The following is an 11922-nucleotide window of genomic DNA, read 5'->3' as shown; positions in this document are numbered from 1 at the left end:
ATTTAGTTTACCTATAATTTCGCAGCCCCTTTTTCTTCTCTTGATAGAGCATGCATTGAGTCTTGCATCGTTTGTTAGGATAAATAACTAGGCTTAGCTATTTTCTATAATCACTTTTATAGTTCATTATTGTACCGGTCATTTGAAGATAAGGGCTCTGATCACATACTCATAGAGACTCATAGATATGTCAAGACAAATGCATGATATTCCAATTTATCTAATAGCGAACAAACTAAATAGGACAAGAACTACTGATAGGGATGATGTCATGACTTGTTAGCCAGATAACACCCCAGATGGAGACTGATTGGACTGTACAACATGCTAAGAGGCTCCAAGTCTAAACCATAGTAGCCTCCCACTATAGTTTTCATATATGTCATTGCATAGGTGTAAACACTGAGTCTCTGCATGGGAAAGTCAGCAGAGAGTCCTTTATGGAGTAAGAAAGATTTCGGAAATATTTGTCTGCATAAGATAGAAATCTGTGCATATTTGGCTGTAGTTGAGCATAAAATAAATATTTGTAAACTCTTGAATGAGTCCAGTCGTACATAGAATGTACTGTGTCTATTTTATCCATCAGAATACAAATTGAAAAGTTACGACATCAAGAATTACAATCACGAAATGAAAATTTACGATTACGCTTTCTTCAGTACGAAAACAAATTCACAGACGTGACTTTATTGTCAAAAATACATCACTTCACAGGTATTTTTTTGAGCAGAAGAAACAGATCGTGGTGCTGGACTTTTGCGCCGCATAGGGACTGAACCAGGACAACAAAATTCGTATTCATCCTGAAGAAAACGTAATCATAAATTTTCATTTCGTGTTTGTAATTCTTGATGTCGTAACTTTTCAATTCTTATTCTGATGGATAAAATAGACACAATACATTTTAGGTACGACTGGACGCATTCGAGTTGTCAAATATTTTATGCTCAACTAAAGTCAAATATGCACACGAATATTTCTGAAAGCTTTCTTACTCCATACTGCTTGTACAAGTATGGCTTTCTTATATTGGAATAAGTAAATTATCTGGACTTTATTTGTTTCAAGTGTATTTTTTATCTAAGCAGACACAAACACGAGAGGAAATGGTTGTTTTCCTCAACACCTTCCTTCTTTTTTGTTATATATGTTCACTTAACGACCTTCCCACCATTTGCTGAGGTTTTATCGGTGGTGATTTAGAGTCTGTTTTAGTGATCAAGACTTTTCGCCTCCCGTCCCACTACACTGAATTATGTCTGGACAAATGAAGGATTACACCATCTTATTGCCAACCACCATTAGGAGAAAACTTTGGAACCAAGAAAGAGAACTGGGAGGTAAATTCTAGAAAAGTTGAATGACGCCTGGATGTATGAAGGATTAGTCTCCCCACCATTTCCACTTTATAAAAATGTATTACCGAGACAGCTCATCAGTGTTTATTACTACATATTAACTTTCCACACAATACAGTTTAGCCCATAGTACTTTGCAAAACAATATAGATCAAGGTTGTACAGGAATAAGCAGCTTATACTCCACCTAGTGCAACTGGTGTGTATTCGTCTTAGCTTTGTGGTCTTCGAACATGAATATAATAGTCAATATGTTTAAGTCAAGTGCTGCCAAACTAGAAGCAAATATACAATGTTAAAACTTATAACATGGAAAAAAAAAAAAAAAAAAACGTGCATTATTTACATCACCACTTGTTTTGCGGTTCCATTTAAAATAACCACCCAAACTACTTCCTGGTTGCCAAACACCGAGATTTCACCCAAACAACTATTGTTTAGCAACCAAAGTACTCAGTTTAAGGCAGATCTAAATATGAAGCTGCGACAGTTCATGTTAGCTTTATAAATACATTACTAGACATTTAAAAAAAAAAAAAAAAAAAAAAGAAAGAAAAATACATTAAAATTCTCCCACATCAACCCTCTTGTCCCTGAACTTGCTTCTAGCCTTGGTCCGAGCTTTGAATGCAGCAGAGTTGTGGAGATGCTAGTGAACATATGATGAACAGCATTAGACACATTAAACACACACGTGAATAACATTAGTCAGGTCTGTTCAAAGTGACAGAACACGACAGCACAGGTCCACTCACCCTTTCGAAGCGAGAGATTTTCATTGCCTTCATTGTAGCCGAATCGACTAACATGGGTGGTCCCAATTCAAAAACATCGCGGATGAATTCATTTGCCTGGAAACAAAACGTTATATTAGTTGGTCTGAACACTTTAAAAAAAAAAACTGAAAGTGACATACATACATTTATTCACAATTTGATACAAGATCCCTTTGATTTAAAATCCAAATCACTGACTTATTTCATTGTGTATTTGGTTGTAGTCCAATCATACAATATGTACACACACGTACTTCAATTGCTCAAAGGTTAGGGCTTATTCGGTCATTTCTAGGGATGTCACAATAACGGAAATACTGTGATATCACATTGTCAAAAGTCTCACAATAACATCATGGACTGTCACAATATATCGAATTACAAGTTCCTTTGCTTAAATGCATTGTTTTACAGCGGCAACAGCTTATGATCATCAAAAACTACATATCCCATGATTCATTTCAGTGCAGACAACATGAAGATCTACGTTTTTTTTACTTGAATTCTTGGGATTATGACGGAAATAATTCACAGCAAAATCTTGTCAAGGTATTTTAAAAAGCAAAAAAAGTGTCCCATCTACAATTATATTACCCTCTTCAAAATATCGCAATAAATATCGTACTGTGGGATTTGGAAATCGTTACATCCCTAGGCATTTCTAATAGTCAATAAGCTTGGGTCTTTTTAAAAACAAGATGTACAGCCAACCCCGAGTCAATAAAAACATGTGATTTAGGGCAGAGTTCAGACTTGAGAAATGCGACTGTTACGAGGCAAGGAAAAGTGAGATTCATTTCAGCCCAGCCCTATTTGAAGTATTTCAGTTATTACAAGTATAACCAGAATGTCTTTAAGTGGCCAGTCTCTCATTGTGTCCAATAAATCTAAAGTAGACTGAGACATTTTCAGCATCGATAACAAACCTGTAGATGGTAGTTCATTCCGGAGCCCACGAACTCCCTGAAGGCGTCATAGGTCCTCTTCCTCACCCAGCCGTCAATGGTCATGCGCTCGTTCCCAAAACGAATGGTCTCTGTCTGGAAGTCCCCTTCCTGAAATGAGACAAAAAGACTTTAGCGCACCTTAAGCCTTACATTCTTCATGCGTCATAAATTAAACTATTCAACTGTTTTGTGAGGGTTGTCTCCATGAAATAAACAAATCTATTTAGCATTTTAATTTTGCTGTGGAACATCCCAGGCAAAGACATTTTAAATACAGGTGCTTTTATTACTCAGAAATATATCTTTTATTCTAGTTTAAAGCCATGCTGTGAACCATTCTAGGTAAATAACTAACACCTCGATGAGAACACCCAGGCAACAAACCCTTTACCAGAAAAGGTCACACGGTGCATTAGTAAGTGAAACCAGGTCTCACCTCCACAGCCTTTAGCACATCCCTGAATACCGAACGTTGCTTCCTCTTGTCATTTTTGGCCCTGTGTTTGTTGCAGTCTGTAGCCAGTGCAGACAATTTATCGCACAGATCAGTGTAGTTATCAATTTCAAAATCCTGCAAGAAAAAGGAAAGTACATTCAAACATGAAAGCTGTTCTTGCGATAAGCCAACTGTGGCACATAAGCGGTATAAGCATGCAATTTTGAGGAAGCAAAAACTAACATTACAACTATAAATAGACCATTTAAATACAACTTACAGCGTCCATGTCTCTGGCCAATTCAAACAGCAAAGCAATGGTCTCTCCAGCAGCTATCCTCATGTTGACGTCCTCACTCTCCAATAGACCAGGAAGTTTGGGCATGTGTCTGCAAAATACATGTGTGTCTGGTAAGTATTTGGTGCTTATTCAAGAGTTTGGGAAATATAGGTTGCATTCATACCACTTTAAAAGAACCTAGATTTTAAAATTGAGCTACAGGGCTGTGGTAGGGTTGTCTTTTTAACTTCAAGTGTAGATATTTTGGCTACTCTGACAGTTTTGATTTGTGGCAGCTTTATTCAAAAATACAGATATGATGCTTGTATACCCACTTCCCAACAAAAATATAAAAGGCTCAACAAGTGTGGATTTCTTTCAAAAATGTGAATTGGCTAGATTTATAAAGCCCCTGCTCTCCATCTGAAATCATGTCACTATAAATGTCACAAACGCAACATATTGAGGATAAAAGGTCTTGTGGTCTTACTTGCGGAGGACTTCTTTGAGCTGGCTGCCTGAGCAGATGGTGAGTAGAAGGGCCCAGGACAGCAGAGCGTTGGTGTGGAGTTGGCTCATCTGAGGATTCAGTGAGGGAAAGGTACCATCGCCTTTAGCGTACGAGCGGGTGAAGAGGCTCTCGAAGCACTCCATGGTAGAAAACACATCCTAAAAGCAAAATAAGAAACAAAAGGGTGTAAATATGCGGGAATTGTAAACATTTCATATCTGTGTTTAAAAATAAGACAAACACATTCCAGCAAAATCTTGTTTTCTGATAACTTGACTCAACTGCAAAGCTACTGTACATATTGTTAAAGTTGTTTGTGATTACATTTAGTTTTATAGGTGGTTCTCAAGCAGATTAGGCAGAATTGACTCCTCACTTTGGATTGACAGATCCTATGTCTAAAACTAGATTGCCTTTAACAGTTAATGGCATTCAATTCTGGTTATATTGTCCTTTTTAAATGTTGTGTTACAGCCATTAAGTGTAAAACTTACATTCTTTCAGTTCTTCAAACCTCCTCTGTACTTACAATAAACGATACTAGAGCCATCACAAATAATTGCTAGTGGCACGAAGGGACTTTTATTGTAACTTTATCTGCCAGTGTTGTTGCAATCACAAATGTTGACATTGGGAAAGACTGTGTCACAGCTGATAATGAGGACAACCATCCGACGAACAGGGAATACAAAACACCAACTCGCCCTGAAGCCCAGAAGTGTCAACTGTAAATTATACACAGAGAGGAGGCACTTACCACAATGTCATCTTCTGCCACCAAAGTACAGAGACCCAAGCTTGTCGCCACCTATAACATAAAAGTGATTTGAATATTATATGACAGAAGTATTAAGTAGAGTGTTATCTCTTCTTCAACAACTATCAGGTACTCACAGCCTGTCTGGCCTGGATGTTGGCTGATCCATCTGCCAAAATGTTCTTAAAGATGGGTTTAAGGGTTTTCAGCACCTCCTCGCTCTCGATACCGGAGCCCAGCTGGATACAGAGCAGGCATGCTAAAGAAGCCGCTGCCCGCTGCTCCTCGCCTTTGCCTAAGACCAAAAAGAAAGGCATTTTCAAAAAAGGGAATATGTGAAATACTTGAAACTGCTGTATGCTTAAAGGTAAACTGTGTAACGTTTCTTATGGATGGTCTGCAGATTTTATTGATTTGCCTGGATGTTCTACAGAAGAGCATCAAAATAACACCCTTTTGCATTTTATTTTGTTTTAGGTGAGGGGTTTTGCTGCACAAAAATACCTTGAAAAACATTCTTGCATCATTTGGGCTTGCCTTTCCATAGTTCTGACTTGTAACTTCACCTGTTTGGGCCATCTTCTCAACCAGTTTGCTCAAGATTAATATTACTGCGGAATATTATAGGCAAAATAACGCTGTTTCCATGGAGATCAGCAGGTGACTTATCCTCCATCGGAAAAATTACACAGTGCACTTTTAAGGCTAGGTTAACAGTGAACCATAAAATGTACAATTACCAAAGAAAATAAAGCAATAAGGATTTACATAAGTGCACAGATCAACCTTCCCAATGTGCTACAGTATAGTCAGTATTCATTCACTCTGGTAAATTGTAAAGTACAAGTGTTTCCCACTAATGGAGGAGACTGTGGTCAAAAGGGGAAATAACTGCATAGACTGATTTGTATACAATTATTTAAACATTAATTGCTTGTGTCACCATAGCCTTAGTAAAAACCTGGGGGGAAAAGCTGAACTACTGAAGCCAATCTGTGTCTTCATCCTCCCCCAGCCACCATCCATAGGCAAGGTGGGCAAGACTCCCAAACACAATGGGAGTATAAACAAACACAATGGTGGTATGCATTGGTTCAAGCTGAGTCTTTAGTTTGGTGGGGAGTGAATGCTCCAACCCCAGCCACCCTATTAGACTTAAAATAAAAAAATAAAAAAAACATACTGTAATAACTTGAGGTGTACCTTTCTTGAGACATCGCTCAATACTGTCTGTGATGGTCATCCTCCTCTCTGAGATAAACTCGTACAGGATCCGGTTGGCCATAGCCGTCTTCAGCCCGTCCAGCGCCCCCTGTCTGGTCTTGGCACTAAAGCAACAACAAAATTTAAAAGGAGTCATCCTTAAGTTCATTACTGTCCTGTATACCAGTGCGGACTGACAATTTTTATCTATGCCTAAATGCTAAGAACCTTTATATACAGTCATTATATTAATTACTGACATCTAAAATAATAGTTTAAACATACTGTAAACTGAGAATACTGTGGAACTTTAAACCACTGCCATTTTTACCTCTTGTCCACAGTGCTGTCAATGAACCCTTTCAACTTGTACTGGAAGTCTTCCTGGGCTGTGTCCTCACTGACCTCCCCACCTGGCAACACAACAAAATCTTTAAAAAAAAAAAATACTGCAGAGAGCACCTTGACAAAGGAAAACATGCCCAAGGAGAAAAACTGCAGTTTTTTTTAGACTGATCGTAAAACATACCTTCATCTGCTACACTGGCGGCGTCACTAAAGCTGCTGCAATGACTGAGCGTCTCTATGGAAACGTCCTCATCGCTGAAAGGCTGCACATGTCCATGCTGCCCCCCTGCACAGAAAGTTAAAATCTAATTTAACACAAAAACAAAAATTAAAAAGGTGCACTTCTGCGCATTATGTAAGCACAGCCTGACAGGTGCTGCAAAAAGCAGAAGATTAGATAAACCACAACCTTTACAAGCAGCTGGTACCTTTATTATCTGATGTGAATGATGCCACGTTTCTAGTCAAACACGTGGGATATGCAAACATCAGGTTGGCGAGACATGGTCAGATAAGTCAACGTGACAAACACTGTTATCAGCCAAAATTACTGCTTACCCTCTTAGTTGTACATTTTGTATTTAGATTTTAAATACAAAATCATTTTTTATCTATATACCCAATTCTGTTAAGCATGGCTATTATACTTTCATCACATACATTTTATTTCTTACATGTTGAGTCGAATCACCACAGCACTTTGGAGTTGTCACCTAAAATGGTCATCATGACTCTTCTGTCTCTGATTATTAATAATACCAGGATCATAAGACAGCAACATGTGTATAAAGATTTCCCTAACCACTGGCTGATAGCTCAATATTAGAAACAAACTTTCAAACTAACAGTAGCTATAGACGTTTATTACTAAATTAATAAAATTGTATAGGATTTTGGCTAATATTCACCATACAAGTCTATTCTTTTGCTGGTAGAATGAAACAGCTCAATAAATATTTTAGAACACTGGAAACTATGAATGTGTTTTCCCAAGTACTTACAAATGTAATGAATAACCATATTGTTACACAAATAGTAACCAGCACGTGCGCATAAAAACTAACGAGAAATGTAGTAGTAAAACACTAGCTAGAGAAGCATGGCTCCAAGTCCACAATAAGATGGGGGTTGGGTAAGGTCTTTTGTTTCGATAGTTACAGCTCAAACACGTTGTATAACCCCTGAACAATTTCCCACAAGAGTCTGTGCCTCGTAAAACTGGTGCTCATATCCTAAAATGATCTTGTCCTCATATAGCTTTTGGAGTGCGAATGGGGTGACAGTCGCTCCAAAACTTTAAAAATACAGTTAAAATGAGATCCGCTGTTAAATGACACACAATAGACCAATTTATACACCACATAAGGTTATTTACAGTCAGCTGGTGGACAAAGAAGTTCCCTATCTCTGTATCATGTGTTGACGTGGACTATTTTTTTCTTCCGCCAGCTGATTTCGAAGAAGCACCAGGGCGCCGCCTTTTTCCTCATTTTATCGCACTCCGATGGCCTAAATATCGATTTTTAGAGACACAACTATACTGCAATTGCCCACAGCAACATAACTAATAACAAAAGTCAGTTATCTAACCAACTTGGTCACCAGTTTGACGTCAGCACTGGGTTAATGCTGGATGTCATGCGTAAAAGGAAAAACACTACATCGATCGATCAAATGAAAGCATAAACTTGTTCATTTTTGTCCCGGTTTAGCTATAATCCAGTATGTAAAGTAGATAAATGTAAATAAGATGTAAATGTAGCTCTAAAATTGTTTGATAGCAACAACGTGGCAATTTTGCGTCAATGTTATGATCACATTTGCATCGCGCTTCATAATTAACATTAGCGATACTGTTATAATCCGTTTACAACTATAAATCAATGTATCATAACGTTAAATGACAAATATCTCGTAACGTGTTTTCCCACACACTGCAATGCTTTGTGTAATAGCAGCTAGCTAGGTTTGTTTTTTTTCGCCCGCCAAGCTCACACGTTTGTAGTCCACGTTGCACGCATTTTCAACGTCACGCAATGGCAGAACGACTCCAAAAGAACTACAACTCCCATTAGCCGCGACAACAGGCTAAACTAGGCCACAAGCGTTGTAGCCGCTCACACTCACCCTTGCCGTTCTTCTTCTTGGTCCGTGGCATTTTTGCGCAGTTTAGAAGTACAAAGTTGATCCAAAATCAGCCAATACACGACCAGCCTTTATTGTATTGTCTCGTAAAATGAAAATAATCCCGTGGCACAGCAGGCAAAAAGGAAATGAGAGCGATCTTGGAGAAAGACTGTGGGCCGAGACGATACATTTTCCCTCAGAAACCAGGGCTGCTTAGGAACAGCGCGGCTCGCAGTATTTATACCGCCGGCTTGTCACGAGGAGGTTTCCCGGTAAACGTGGCCAATCCGGGAACAGGAACACACGTCGCATGTCTCCGCTCGTGCCGCAGTTATCGGAAACGTGAGATTTTACCACAATAAATAATATGTAGCCGGTTTTATTTCACATGTACGCTGCTATTCTAAGGTCTACAGTGCTCTGGAAGCTCAATGGATGATGCTTTCTATTCATTCTAGTGTCTGCTTATTTTCCCAGAAGCGGATGGGATCTGACCCAATATGGGCATTTCAATGAAGGATTCCTACTACTCCTACTACATCTGGTCAATGGCCGCCGGTCAGTAGGCTATACGTGACCAGCGTCACCACAGAACAATGACAAAGAAAAACATCCAATGCACACTCCACACTAACACAAATGCAACAGGTGTAGTGTTTTATTACATAAGGCCTTACTCACCACTAGTCCTTGCTTTTACAATACTGTTCAAAAATATTTGAGTTTCTAGGCCAGGGGTCTCCAAACTTTTTCCTACGATGAGCTACTTTTACATAACGATAATGCCAGAGAGCTACTAGTTTTAGCGTTATAAGAAATTAAGTATATAAAAGAGCCAAAGCGAGCCTTAGATGAGGTACAGTTAGATGCCTATAAAACATAAACCATTATTCATTTATTGGTGCACAAAGTTTGCCATCAATATGATACATGTACAATTGCAAAAGCCGTTTAATTAATCAAATGTTACTTATTCAGCACTATACTTGTAATTCAGAAATCCCTTGGCGTGCTACTTGGAAGGGGGTGGAGAGCTACTGGTAGTTCCCGAGCTACAGGTTGGACCCCTGATCTAGGCCTTATTCAACAAAGAACTGCTCCAGAAAGTAGCATGTATGGGGTAGTTTTCAGGAAATGCATGTAATTTAGAATGTTATGGCTGCATGATCTGTCTAAGCCTATTTATTATTTTAATTATTTTATTTTAATATTTTTATAGATCCATGGTCTAAGCACTGTCATCCATCTTGAGTATGTAGTATTATTACAACATTGCCTCTGGCTCTTGTAATGATTTTTGAAAGAGACAATCAAATGTCCTAACCATTGTGGATGAGCTGAACAATGTGCATGGCTTAGTCTAAAGCTTCAGAAACATTCCTTGTTTTTACACAGTGGATGTATGTATGTAATTTCAACAGTTGCAGGGGTTCCCATGAGCCAACTTAAGTACCAGACAAAGTAACAAAATATGTTCAGAATTTTTAGCTCTGTATGGTTAAAAAATCTAGCTGCTTCACACTTTACAAATGTTTATGTAGCCTCTTTATGTCCTACTTTGTCTATTATGCAGCTAAAACACTATTACATTTGTTTTGTAAAAGAATAAAGTCTTGTGTATTTTTCCTGTAAACTGTTGCCTTTGTAGAAGACCCAAGAAACATTTTGTCTTGGACAAAGACATTACCAAACCCTATTAGCACAAAGAGCCGGCAGCTGTTAGTTTTGCATACTAAATAAAATTGAGTTTGAACTGAGCCTTGAGTCATGAATTAGGAGGCGCACTCAGAGATTGTTTTTCAGTCTGAAAATGAATTACATCTCTGCTCCAGCACAACTTGCTGAATCCCTTTGAATTTGAAATGTATTTCTATCATGCATTTTGACTTACAAAGCAGCACTGTTTGGGTATTTGTGTTTCAATTTGAATACACTAAAGGTTCATTTGCATATACATGGTCTTTTAGACTCATACCAGCCTGTCAAAGCCTGATCTCATCAGATCTTAGAGGTTAAGCAAGGCCGGGCTTGGTTTCGGAAGCCCGCTGGGATTCTAAGTGCCACAGTGGGGCACCAGTGGCACCTCATTGTGCCCTTAGGCAAAGCACTTCACCTACTTTTCCTAGTAAGAATGTGGTCAGTGTTGGTGGCGGTCAGAGGGGCCGATGGCGCACAATGGCAGCCTCACTTTTGTCAGTCTGCCCCAGGGCAGCTGTGGCTACAATAGTAGCTTATGGTCACTGAGTGTGGAATGAATGAATAATGCACTGTAAAGCTCTTTGGGTAAACTGAAAGGTGCTATATAAATTCAGTGGTTAAATAACTGATTCATTATAATCTTTTTTTTTCTTGTTGTTTTCATGTGAAAACAATCTTTTTGGATTGGATTATTTGTCTTATCAAAAAACAAATCATCTTTCAATGTTAATTCCGTGAACAAAAACAAGGCAGGCTTTTAATCAGTGCCATTTAAAACAAAAACAGTTCTTTCTCTAAAAGTTTGAACTCTGTCCAATGCTTTTACTGTGTATTGACCATAGACTTCTTGATTAAAAAGACCCACGCTGAGCACTGACAGTTAGAAATGACTGAATCTCAGTGTTGATTAAAATTTGATTAATTGCACCAAATGAATATCACAAATTATTTATCCAGATCTGTCCACTGCGAGCATCCAGTGTGCTTTAATTGTTGTAAAACAGACATGAGCACTAGGGGGAGCCATTCTGTTTAAAATTCTGAGAGCACTCTCCAAATGAAATTCTCGCTCATGTTTTGATGCATTATTTATTGAACCCGTGAACTGTGCTCACCGCTGGACTGCACCTTGAATGAAGCCTTTAATGGTCTGGAGAGTAAAATGCAAATATCAAATAACTTAACTGGAGCGATTACTGTTGTAGATGTAGCTTTATTAAACAATGTATTAAGTCCAGGGAGATGGATCTTACAAGTGCATGAGAACATCATCAGCCAAACCTGTGCAAAATAGAGCAGCCTAGTCACAAGTTGCTCTAAATGCATGACGCGTTACCAATGGTCTCCGACCCTGACCAAACTAGAGGAATACAGATTATTCATTATGACAAATAGGAGAGACAGGGAGGGCTGACAGCACATAATAAAACATTTCTGAATATTAATTCCTCATGCATCGCCACTGTTTCTAAATAATT

General features: G+C 38.5%; 1 protein-coding gene and 1 long non-coding RNA gene across 2 annotated transcripts; one reads left to right on the top strand and one right to left on the bottom strand.

The window, feature by feature from the left end:
- Window positions 1-1429: 1429 nt before the first annotated feature.
- Window positions 1430-8968, bottom strand: ifrd1 (interferon-related developmental regulator 1). Its single transcript, XM_020920026.2, has 12 exons — window positions 8747-8968; window positions 6801-6905; window positions 6603-6684; window positions 6272-6396; window positions 5206-5363; window positions 5069-5119; window positions 4291-4469; window positions 3801-3909; window positions 3521-3655; window positions 3064-3192; window positions 2117-2212; window positions 1430-2010 (listed from the first exon to the last, which is right to left on the bottom strand). The coding sequence occupies exons 1-12, from the start codon at window positions 8775-8777 to the stop codon at window positions 1924-1926; spliced, it is 1287 nt and encodes a 428-aa protein (XP_020775685.1). The 5' UTR covers window positions 8778-8968; the 3' UTR covers window positions 1430-1923.
- LOC129408968 (uncharacterized) lies at window positions 8959-10503 on the top strand. Its single transcript, XR_008632206.1, has 2 exons — window positions 8959-9088; window positions 9224-10503. It is a non-coding gene; the product is annotated as an uncharacterized LOC129408968 (long non-coding RNA).
- The last annotated feature ends 1419 nt before the right edge of the window (window positions 10504-11922 follow it).

This window comes from Boleophthalmus pectinirostris, unplaced genomic scaffold (assembly GCF_026225935.1).
Source record: "Boleophthalmus pectinirostris isolate CB_2022bp ecotype Guang Dong unplaced genomic scaffold, ASM2622593v1 HiC_scaffold_18, whole genome shotgun sequence".
Taxonomy (NCBI): Eukaryota; Metazoa; Chordata; class Actinopteri; order Gobiiformes; family Gobiidae; genus Boleophthalmus; species Boleophthalmus pectinirostris.
Note: the sequence above shows the minus strand (reverse complement) of the source record. Positions and strands in the feature narration are given on the sequence as shown.